General features: G+C 40.8%; 3 protein-coding genes across 3 annotated transcripts in view; all 3 read left to right on the top strand.

Moving 5' to 3' along the window:
• The first annotated feature begins 1408 nt into the window (after positions 1–1408).
• On the top strand, positions 1409–4793 carry LOC134180809 (multiple epidermal growth factor-like domains protein 10). Its single transcript, XM_062647993.1, has 13 exons — positions 1409–1426; positions 1560–1661; positions 1728–1808; positions 1888–1983; positions 2295–2542; positions 2595–2831; positions 2894–3060; positions 3124–3199; positions 3335–3517; positions 3573–3818; positions 4044–4146; positions 4574–4720; positions 4767–4793. Exons 1-13 carry the CDS (start codon positions 1409–1411, stop codon positions 4791–4793), a joined length of 1731 nt encoding a protein of 576 aa, XP_062503977.1.
• On the top strand, positions 4032–8803 carry LOC134181672 (multiple epidermal growth factor-like domains protein 10). The gene is made up of 9 exons (XM_062648937.1): positions 4032–4146; positions 4574–4720; positions 4798–4923; positions 6431–6556; positions 6614–6754; positions 6811–6952; positions 7017–7058; positions 8200–8252; positions 8313–8803. Exons 3-9 carry the CDS (start codon positions 4812–4814, stop codon positions 8414–8416), a joined length of 720 nt encoding a protein of 239 aa, XP_062504921.1. The 5' UTR covers positions 4032–4146; positions 4574–4720; positions 4798–4811; the 3' UTR covers positions 8417–8803.
• A 1576-nt stretch (positions 8804–10379) lies between these two features.
• The window catches only part of LOC134180808 (multiple epidermal growth factor-like domains protein 6), an 18970-nt gene continuing 17731 nt past the window's right edge, over positions 10380–11618 (top strand). The window contains exons 1-6 of the mRNA XM_062647992.1: positions 10380–10517; positions 10863–10964; positions 11029–11129; positions 11190–11285; positions 11352–11450; positions 11616–11618. The exon at positions 11616–11618 is cut by the window's right edge and continues 241 nt beyond it. Coding sequence (XP_062503976.1) covers positions 10396–10517; positions 10863–10964; positions 11029–11129; positions 11190–11285; positions 11352–11450; positions 11616–11618 — 523 coding nt within the window. The 5' untranslated portion in view covers positions 10380–10395. The remainder of the gene's footprint in view (positions 10518–10862; positions 10965–11028; positions 11130–11189; positions 11286–11351; positions 11451–11615) is intronic.

Genomic DNA, 11618 nt, shown 5'->3' with positions numbered 1-11618 from the left:
CACGAATATTTTATCACAAATCTTGTACTTGTTTTGGCAACACTTGTGTATACGTGTGCTTATATCCACGTTTATTGGCTGTTGTTTACAGCTGGGTTGTTGTATAGTATTGAAATAGACACTTTATGGTTGAGAGGTCATGAGAGGTGTGTTCGAGTGTGTGTGTGTGTGTGTGTGTGTGTGTGTGTGTGTGTGTGTGTGTGTGTGTGTGTGTGTGTGTGTGTGTGTGACTGGTGCGGACTTTCCTCTTGGTGACCTGTGTAACATTCTTGTGGAAGGCTAAATGTTATCAACGACAGATTGGTAGGGCTGATCATTATGCGGATCTGCAACAAATGATTCCTATACCGTAAAGGACAAAACTTACATCTCAATGAACCAATGCGAGATCTATGTGTGATTTAATTAATTAGTTAATTATTGAAACTTGCGGTACCTTTCATATGCATAGCATTTGCGTGAACTTGAAAACAATTCTCTATCCTATAGCTATATACTTCGTGAATCCTATTTCGCGGAAATATCTACACTTCTTTAGAGTAAAGGCTTTTGAGACCATCGAGAGTTCCTTGTAGCCTCGACTTCCCAGACCCTAGTGTAGCGACATTTACAAATTGTATTAATTAATTACAAATTGTTGTCCATAGTAAATTTCCTGATAGGGATATGTTGTCCATACTAATTTTCCAAGGAGGGAATGTGGTTGTAACCGAATGTCGTCTGTAAGGGTGGATAGTAAGTGAAATAGCTTATTTTAATTTGCGCTACACGGGTCTGGGGGCCCGAGGCGCATTGGGTCTTCGATGTCACCTAGACCAGAAATAGATCACGATCAGATGGCGATTGCCTCGAAAGTGGACTTCTAATTACATAAGTGTGTACTCGACGTTTGCTAGCGGATCTCGATGGGTTCGCAATCCAGTTGCCAGTGCATGTGGATGTTGCTTGACTTTCTACTCTCGAATCAAATGGGTCTAGCCTGATGACTTGTTTTTATCAATTAATTCCCGGACGAAATTTGATAAGATAATTAGAAAGGCCTGGTCGTACCCAAATTATAATTAATGTACGGGGATTGGTCATTCACAGAACCATGAAGCTTTCTCTCTCTTTGGAAGTAAAGAGAGTTTCGGGTATAGTCTTGTTGCTGTTGCTTCTCTGCACGCAATGCGCTGGCAGTCTCAATGACTCCAATGTCTGCACCACTCGTGTCAGGTACTGGAAAACTAGATACAAGTAATGATTAACAGGTCTGCAGTGATACCAATCCTGCATATTGCGAGAAAGGTCGATAGGCATGCGCTGGTGTTTAATCTAATTACAACCTCTAAGGGATTTTGCAATCAGACGTCAAGGAACTTTTAGTCGCAAGGAATGTTTACTTGTTGAACCATTTTGTTTGCTTGCGATGAACAATCACATCCTGGTCAGCATGTGACGTGAATACTCGTAGAAAGGATCGTTGTCATACTGCATGGGTACACTAAAATGTATTTTGTTTGCGTTAACGTCATGAAATACAATGAATAATTATTTGTTGATGGTGGGCCCGTTTCCAGCTTGAAGGTGTCTCAAAACACTTCTGTGCAACTACGCTACACGGTGAAGTTCACTACGACGTGTTGGGATATCTGGAGCTTGTTTCCCTGCACAGTCACACGGTGAGTCCCATGCAGAGTTAGGCAATGTTTCATTTCTCAAATGACGCCATTGTGTTAATCTTTTAGTGTAAATATAGAACTATCTACAGAACAACATATTCGACAACGTATCAAACGAAGTACCTCTGTTGTTCTGGATACTCTGCGGTAGGCAGCGTATGCAAACGTGAGTGCTCATGTGATCCTAGATCAGCCAAAATGGTGACTGTGAGTGTGTTGATGGCAGCTGAGTGCTCGCCTACTTGCAAGAACTCGGGAACGTGTACAAATCCGGGGCGATGCCAGTGCTCATCCGGATGGACGGGATCTAGATGTGCAACACGTAAGGACTGATTGTTATGAATATCTTTGCATGGACCTTGTTGAAGCTGAATGTGATCCTGGTTGTGCTAAAAACGGTGGAACCTGTAAGGCTTCGTTTACTTGCCTCTGTCCAGCGGGACTGTCAGGCCCTTCATGTCAGACAGGTATACGTGTATTGTCTAATAAGGAAAACAAAGTGTATACTGTTGAAAAATTTTGGAACATTTTTGTCCGTTTGATTGATCCTTGTTAACATTATCATATTTTGTGTTTGTCACTCTTTTCTCTTATGGTAAATATTTTTCTTACTTAAACCCATTTTGTATCTAGCATGCAGTGGTGACCGATTTGGACAGAATTGCACACAGAGGTGCTCATGCCGCAACGGAGCTTTATGCAACCCGGTTACAGGGGCTTGTAACTGCACGGCTGGATGGCAGGGAACAAACTGCGATCAGGCATGTCCAACAGGAACATATGGCCTACGGTGCTCCTCCTGCACGTGCAATAATGGAGCATCATGTGACCACGTCACTGGAGTTTGCACTTGTTCTTCCGGATATTACGGAAAATCGTGAGTAAAGTAAATATACTTTACCCATCTAGTACGCAATAACAAGTGTGTTTTAGATGCGAGCATCGCTGCTCCGCGTGGACTTTCGGTCACAATTGCAGCCACTCTTGTCTATGTGACAAATCGAACACTTTCAACTGCAGTCATGTGAGCGGTCGTTGTGAATGTCGACACGGCTGGAGAGGTGCAATTTGCACGGACACATGCCCCCACGGTCTCCACGGTCCTAATTGCAACTTCAACTGCACATGCCAGAACGGCGGAACATGTGATCCTTATAGGGGAAGTTGCAAGTAAGAACACTTCACGTATTTACAAACATGAATTTTTTCAAATATGGTTTGGACACGTTTAGCTGCCCTCCTGGGTTCATTGGTCAAGACTGCGAGAAAACTTGCCCGGCAAATACGTATGGTTTCAGATGTGAACAAAAGTGCACATGTGTTAACAGTGGATTGTGCAATCCTGTTGATGGGACATGCACTTGCATTGGGCATTGGGCCGGTCGAGATTGTGAGAAACGTAGGCCACGCCTGACTAACAGTAATTTAAATTTTTAACTGGCAATTTTAATAATTTTTTTAGCCTGTTTAGACGACTGGGAGTACTGGAATGGAACTGCTTGTATTGCATGTCCTTGTGAGAGAATAAACAGCCGAAGGTAAGAAATGTAAGCAGTGTGGACTATTTAGCTCAATGAATTGTATACGTGCATCTTATAGAATAGCTCATTGTCTATCTCCTCCTGTCATGTGTTATATATATATATATATATATATATATATGATTATTGCAGGTGTAATCAGAGTAGCGGTGAGTGTGAGTGCTTGGATGGTTGGGCACAGCCATCGTGCCATGCAAGTTGTCAGAAGGGAACGTTTGGCCACAAATGCCTTGGTCAGTGTCAGTGTCAGAACGATGCATACTGTAATCCAGTCAACGGATCATGTGTCTGCACGAATGGATACAATGGCACAATGTGAGACACAATTCCATACAGAATGTATGCACACCTCCATCTTTGCCTCTGACAGCTGTGATCAAACTTGTCCGTATGGAACGTATGGGTTCTACTGCATTGGGTCGTGTGGATGTCAGAATAATGGCACTTGCTCTCTCGTCGATGCGTCGTGCTCTTGCTTGGATGGGTGGCATGGTACATTTTGTGAATTGATGTGCGACAGTGGCTTCTACGGTCATCGCTGCCGTCGAGAATGTTTGTGTCTGAATGGAGCCGCTTGTGATCATGTTAATGTATCGTGTACTTGTACTGATGGATGGTTGGGAGAGAATTGTTCTGAACCATGTTCAGTCAGTTTGATTGTAACTTGATGCCTACGTGTAGTGAGCTTGTATGTGTTTGTCTGTTTGTGTGTGTGTGTGTGTGTGTGTGTGTGTGTGTGTGTGTGTGTGTGTGTGTGTGCGTGTTTGCGTGCGTGCGTTCGTGCGTGCGTGCGTGTGTTTGTGTTTTGGGTGTATGGTCAACCTACCTATTTTTATTGCAGGGATTTCAGTTTGGGGCTGACTGTCTACAGCTTTGTAATTGCGATAATGCTGAGAGTTGCAGTAGCGTGGACGGCACATGCCACTGTAAACCAGGCTGAATCGGTAAGAACGACAAGTACTCTACACACACACACACACACACACACACACACACACACACACACACACACACACACACACACACACACACACACACACACACACACACACACACACACTAACACACACACACACACACACACACACACACACACACACACACACACACACTAACACACACACACACACAGACACACACACACACACACACACACACACACACACACACACACACACACACACACACAGACACACACACACACACACACACACACACACACACACACACACACACACACACACAGACACACACACACACACACACACACACACACACAGACACAGACACAGACACAGACACAGACACAGACACAGACACAGACACACACAATAATTAAGTAGAATAAATTTGTTTCTGGTTTCACATTAGGTTCTACCTGTTCTGATCCGTGTCCATCAGGACTATGGGGTTATGAATGTAGTAACATCTGTAGGTGCCACAATGCAGGCACTTGTGACCACGAAATTGGGGACTGCAACTGTACCGAAGGCTGGACCGGGAGTACATGTTCACAACGTTAGAAATATTTTATCATTTAGAGTTTACGTATCTTACTCATTAGATCTTGTTTGTTTTCTTTCCATTGTGATTAGCTTGCGAGAAAGGGATGTACGGTCGAGACTGTAAGGAACACTGTGACTGCAAATTTGACTACTGTGATGCAAGGAATGGCACTTGCTTGTGTCCAGAAGGTTGGACCGGACTTCGTTGTGATCAGGGTAAGTTTTATTAACAATAATATCCGTTATATAAATAGATATTTACATATTAATGTATAAATATATAAAATGAAATACACACGCACATCACGCGCGCATGCGAACACACACACACACACACACACACACACACACACACACACACACACACACACACACACACACACACATACACACACACACACACACACACACACACACACACACACACACACACACACACACACACACACACTTGTGCTGTTCTGTTGTAAAGGTACCGTTACGCGGTCATGATTGCCCCGAAGAACAACAAGTCTAGTAGTCAAATATTGTAAGGGCTAGGTTTCTTTTACACATCTATGTATGCCGCCAAACCTCCTCCACTTCAGAACTATCTAAATCAATACTGACTTTGGACTGCACCTTAGCGCTTTCTTAAAGGCTTTGGTATCTTGTCCACGCACTTGTGCTGCTGTCTTCTAAAGGTTCTAGAGCTCACCTCACACATCGCTTCTCTGTCTGCCACCGGAACACGTACCACTAATATCTTTTTGCTACATTTCAAATGCACTCCACTCCGCTCTCGACTTCACAGCCTTATCATAGCATTCTTTCTCTGACACTTCAATGTCTTTAGGGCCTATTTCTATCACATCTTTCTATCTCTTCTTTGGAACACATCTTGAGCTGGGTTGGGGCAAGCACTCCAATAGAATGGGTTCTGTGTTTTATTGTCTGGCATTTTTGTGCGATGTCCCACCCATTGCAGACTTTTCTTCTTCACGTTTTCAGATTCAGTTTTCTCGATCATCTCCTACCTCCTCTCACTTTCGCTATTGTGATGTCATTGTGCTCAGACCACTTTAGCATTTGGAAATGCATTAGGGACGGTTGTTATGCATGGATGGTGAAAGGTGTTCAGCTTCTTTTTCTGCTTTCTAAGAGGGACTCAACATTTTAGTACATAAAGTAACACAAACAAAACACACGCATTGTAAATGTTCTTCTTTGTTGTTATCGTAAGATATTTGTCAAGAAGACAGCCTTCCTTAGAGCCCCGATAACCCCTGCATGGCGCTTAGTTACTCTTTTGTGTACATCCACACTCATTCCTCTTGAACTGGTTATGTGTAACCCAAGATAAGGAAACTCATGTACCATCTCAATATGTTACCTCCTTCCAGCGGAATATGTGCACAGTCACTTCTCTCAACCAGTGTCTTCTTGTTAACGTGCATGTGTTTGTTTGAGCATGCTAACAGTCAACCCAAAAATCACTGCTTGTTTGCTGGTATTTCAATGCTACCCTCTCCGCACCTGATCTTGATAATGAAAGAGCTCCGTCATCAGCAAACTGGCACTCTGTTAACTTTCCTTGACATGCGTTCTTACACACCCACATGCACGCACACACGCACACACGCACGTATGCACGCACGCGCGCACGCACTAGTCTCACGTAGCTACACCCTTCCCCCCTAACACCTACCACGTTGCTGTTGGACATCTAAAGTTTTCTGTTAAGAATGTCCGGACGGTACATTTGGAGTGGGCTGTCAAGATTGTCAATGTGAGCTCGTAGATGCAGCGTGTGACAAAAAATCTGGCTGCCAGTGCCCCAGCGGGCGCACTGGAGACGATTGCCAAGCGGGTATGCAAACTTTGGCTGACTTTTGAGTTATTAAGGAAGGAAATCATGTCACTTCAGTGTGTGAGGTTGATTTGTACGGCGTTGGATGTACACAAACATGCAGTGAGGAATGTCTAAACGGAAAATGTGACCCGGAGACAGGAATTTGTGCTTGTCCAGAGGGTCAGTCTTGGGACGGTGAGAACTGTCAAGAGACAGGTATGGCGTCATTTTACACGTCAAATCCTTTATGTCTAAATTGCTGTATTTTCTAGTTGTAATCTCAGGAGGGTCAAAGGCAAAAGATTCATCTGTTATATGGGAAGGTGTTGGAGGTGGTGCAGCCGTCATTCTTGTGTCCTTGTCTATTATACTGGTGATAGTAATAAGACGACGAAAGCGTGCGGACATGATGAGGTAGGAAGCATTGTCAGACCTAACTAAGCAACGATGATAATGATACGTTGAGCCATGTTTGCAGTGTGAGCTATGGGAATACGCGTGAAAATCAAGTGTCAATACAGTAAGCTTAAGAAAAATTTGTTAAAAATTAATTTTTGGATTTACAATTTTTGAGGCGTAAGGAATTTTTGTGTTGTGTAACTTTTTGTTTTATGTGTGTATTGATGTATTTAATTTGTTTAATTTGTCATTTATACATTTACTTAATTATTTTATTTATTTACTTGGTTATTATTTATTATGGAAAGAGGTATGGCGGTAAAGTGTTAATACAGTAAGCTTGCACAAAATTTTGAAAATTGGGGAAACTTGGATTTACAATCACTGAAGCGTAACGCATTATAGATAATCCCATAGTAATGTAAATAAATATATAAACAAAACAACAATTATTACACAAAACTACGCCACAATAATGCTATTCAAATATTTTTTGTATTTAGTATTTATTATGTTAATTACATTAATTAATATAACGAATCTTAGTTTGTATGCTTTGTCTTTGAGTTGTGCAGATATTACTGTAGAACATGGGGTGGGGTGTCAGACAGTCTAGCCGGTCGTCTCTCCCCATGAGGAGCAAGACACCTTCTTTCACAAGACGAGAACGTCTTTGTCTTAGGTCCTGGAGAGAGACGAACGACTTGGCACTCGAACCTATGTAGAACGTAACAGTCGTTAATTTTGTATGTGATGGATGACATACAGCAACAGAATGGCGCATACTCAGGATAGGAAAATCGATATCAAGTCCAACGCAATTGATAGTTTGAAATGTTGATATTAATAATTGGTATAGGGACGTTGCTGTTGGACAAAGCCAAGCGTTGATTCTAAACATCCGTAAATTTAAATATAGATTTTAGTAGCTACAGTATAATATATTTCATGTGTCATCACGACTTATCACATGACGAAATGGACACACTTAATTTTAGTATCTCTGCAGTCTGACACAGGCACAAACTTTAGAATACAATACAGTTAAATGTTTGACTATCACTCATTTATTGATGATTTCCGGGCAACCTGGAATGATGATGGGATACACGAGTGCGACAACTAAGTCTTGTTTATGTCAATTTGCATGATTTTATAGGCCAACTGTACTGCATGGCAAGAATAATTCCAAACATCTTAAATTTGTCTATAGCTCGTGTTTCACGTATATTATATAATAGCTGTTGTGTTTGTGTCTCTAGATTATCAAAACCTGGTTATTCTACGTATGCTGTACCGGTGGTATCATGTGTAGGTACTATTGTCTTGCTAGTCTGACTGTTGCGGAGCAATGAAAGTGTGACATGTTGATTAGCTTATAGCTCGATCAATGACCCAGGAAATCTAAGGAAAACAATCACTTTTCAGGAAACATGCTATGCAATGACTCTATGTACATTGCACCGATGCCACCGATGAGAAACAGCTTACCAGGAGAAGGATCGTTATCTCCAGATCCGGACGAGCAACTTAACTTTAGTGAACCTTTGCCAATAGATCAGATGGCTACCAATCCGTGTTATGATAGATCTGCATTGATTGCCGGTGCTGCTCGTTTTACTACAGAGGAGCCATTGTATGAGACTGCAGATGCAGTGCATCGGGATGAAGAATGACGAATGGTGGTCAATAGTTGGTTGGTGTCACGGTTACATGTGGGCAATGTGAGTTAGGAAAACATGAATATTTTATCACAAATTGTGTACTTGTTTTGGCAACCACCTGTGGACACGTGTGCTTATAGCAATGTCTTTAGGCTGTCGTTTACTGCTGGGTTGTTTAGTATTGAAATAGACACTTTTATGGTTGAGAGGTCATGAGAAGCATGTTGAATTGTGTGTGTGTGTGTGTGTGTGTGTGTGTGTGTGTGTGTGTGTGTGTGTGTGTGTGTGTGTGTGTGTGTGTGTGTGTGTGTGTGTGTGTGTGTGACTGGTGCTGACTTTCCTCCTCGTGACCCTGGTAACATTCTTGTGGAAGGCTAAATGTCATCAACGATCATTATGCGGATCTGCAGCAAACGATTCCTAAACCGTAAAGGACAAACTTACATCTCAACGAACGAATGCGAGATCTATGTGTGATTTAAATAATTAGTTAATTATTGAAACTGACGGTACCGTTCATATGCCGAGCATTTGCGTAAACTTGAAAGCATTTCTCTATCCTATAACTATATACTCCGTCAGAACTTGGTGGATCCTATTCCGCGGAAACATCTACACTTCTCTAGAGTGTACAGGCTCAAGTCTACCTCGACTTCCAACACCTCAGTGAAGCGACAATTACAATTGTATTAATTACAAATTGTACTAATTACAAATTGTATTAATTACAAATTTTACTAATTACAAATTGTACTAATTAAAAATTGTATTAATTACAAATTGTACTAATTACAAATTTTATTAATTACAAATTGTATTAATTACAAATTGTATTAATTACAAATTGTATTAATTACAAATTTTATTAATTACAAATTGTATTAATTACACATTTCATTAATTACAAATTGTATTATTTACAAATTTCATTAATTACAAATTTTATTAATTAAAAATTGTATTAACTGCAAATTTTATTAATTACAAATTTTCATTAATTAAAAATTGTATTAATTACAAATTGTATTAATTACAAATTGTATTAATTACAAATTGTATTAATTAAAAATTTTATTAATTAAAAATTGTATTAATTACAAATTGTATTAATTACAAATTTTATTAATTACAAATTGTATTATTTACAAATTTCATTAATTAAAAATTGTATTAACTACAAATTTTATTAATTACAAATTTTATTAATTAAAAATTGTATTAATTACAAATTTTATTAATTAAAAATTTTATTAATTAAAAAATGTATTAATTACAAATTGTCGTCCCATAGTAAATTTCCTGGTAGGGATATGTTGTCCATATTAATTTTTCAAGGAGGGGATGTGGTTATAACCTAATGTCGTCTATAAGGGTAGTATGGATAGTAAGTGAAATAGCCTAATCGGCCAATTTTTATTTGCGCTCGACCTCAAACGGGTCTGGTAGGCCGCGGCTAATTAATACACAGTGGGTCTTCGCGACGTCTCTATAGCCCAGCCCCTGTAACACTATAGCTAGACCAGAAATAGATCACGATCGGATGGCGATTGCCTCTAAAGTGGACTTCTAATTACATAAGTGTGTACTCGACGTTTGCTACCGGATCGCGATCGGTTCGCAATCCAGTTGCCAGTGCATGTGGATGTTGCTTAGCCTTCTACTCTCGAATCAAATATAGCGTGATGACACGGTCTTATTAATTAATTCCCAGACGAAATTTGATAAGATAATGGAAGGGCGTAGTCGTGCACCCAAATTAGAATTTATGTACGGGGATTTGTCATTCACAGAACCATGAAGCTTTCTCTCTCTTTGGAAGTAAAGAGAGTTTCGGGTATTGTCTTGTTGCTGTTGCTTCTCTGCACTCAATGCGCTGGCAGTCTCACTGGCTCCAATGTCTGCACCACTCGTGTCAGGTACTGTAACTAGATGCAAGTAATGACTAGCAGGTCTGCAGTGATGCCAGTGCTGCATATTGCGAGAAACGTCGATAGGTATGCGCTTGTGTCTAATCTAAATTGCAACCTACAAGTGATTTTGCAATCACACGTCAAGGGACTTTTTGTTGCAAGGAATGTTTACCTAGTGAACCATTTTGTTTGCTTGCGATGAACAATCGCATCCTTGTCAGCATGTGACGTGTACACTCGTAGAAAGGATCGTTGCTATACTGCATGGGTACACTAAAATGTATGTTGTTTGCGTTATCGTCATGAAATACAATGAATAAAATTATTCATTGATGGTGGGCCCATTTGCAGCTTCAAGGTGTCTCAAAAAATTACTGTGCAACAACGCTACACGGTGAAGTCCAGTACGCGGTGTTGGGATCTCTGGGGCTGGTTTTCCTGCACGGTGACACGGTGAGTCCCATGCAGAGTTAGGCAATGTTCATTGGCAAATGACGCCATTGTGTTAATCTTTTAGTGTAAAATATAGAACTATCTACAGAACAACATATTCGACGACGTATCAAACGAAGTACCTCTGTTGTTCTGGGTACTCTGCCGTAGGCAACGTATGCAAACGTGAGTGCTCGTGTGATCATAAATCAGCCAAAATGGTGACTGTGAGTGTGTTGATTGCAGCTATTTGCTCGCCTACTTGCAAGAACTCGGGAACGTGTACGAGTCCAGGGCGATGCCAGTGCTCGTCCGGATGGACGGGATCTAGATGTACAACACGTAAGCGTAACGGTGTAATATATGACTGATTGTTATGCTGATAATATCTTTGTTTGGACGTTGCAGCTGAATGTGATCCTGGCTGTGCTAAGAACGGTGGAACCTGTAAGGCTCCGTTTAAGTGCCTCTGTCCAGCTGGACTTTCAGGCCCTTCGTGTCAGACAGGTATACGTGTATTGTCTAATATGGAAAACAAAGTTCCAACTCTTGAAAAATTTTGGAACATTTTTGTCCGTTTGACTGATCCTTGTTAACGTTACTGTAGTTTGTGTTTGTCACTCTTTTCCCTTATTGTAAATATTTTCTTACTTAAACCCATTTTGTATCTAGCAT

Source organism: Corticium candelabrum, chromosome 6 (assembly GCF_963422355.1).
Source record: "Corticium candelabrum chromosome 6, ooCorCand1.1, whole genome shotgun sequence".
In the NCBI taxonomy this organism is placed as follows: Eukaryota; Metazoa; Porifera; class Homoscleromorpha; order Homosclerophorida; family Plakinidae; genus Corticium; species Corticium candelabrum.
The sequence above is the reverse complement of the archived record's forward strand: the minus strand, read 5'-3'. Positions and strand labels throughout refer to the sequence as shown.

Bases quoted from the DNA above. Each gene is read 5' to 3' on its own strand.
- LOC134181672 (XM_062648937.1), top strand. From the start codon at position 4,812: ATGTACGGTCGAGACTGTAAGGAACACTGTGACTGCAAATTTGACTAC. The intron at 6,557-6,613 runs GTATGCAAACTT...ATGTCACTTCAG, and splicing joins TGGAGACGATTGCCAAGCGG to TGTGTGAGGTTGATTTGTAC. The intron at 6,953-7,016 runs GTAGGAAGCATT...CCATGTTTGCAG, and splicing joins AAGCGTGCGGACATGATGAG to TGTGAGCTATGGGAATACGC.
- LOC134180809 (XM_062647993.1), top strand. The intron at 1,662-1,727 runs GTGAGTCCCATG...TTAATCTTTTAG, and splicing joins TTTCCCTGCACAGTCACACG to TGTAAATATAGAACTATCTA. The intron at 2,832-2,893 runs GTAAGAACACTT...GGACACGTTTAG, and splicing joins CCTTATAGGGGAAGTTGCAA to CTGCCCTCCTGGGTTCATTG.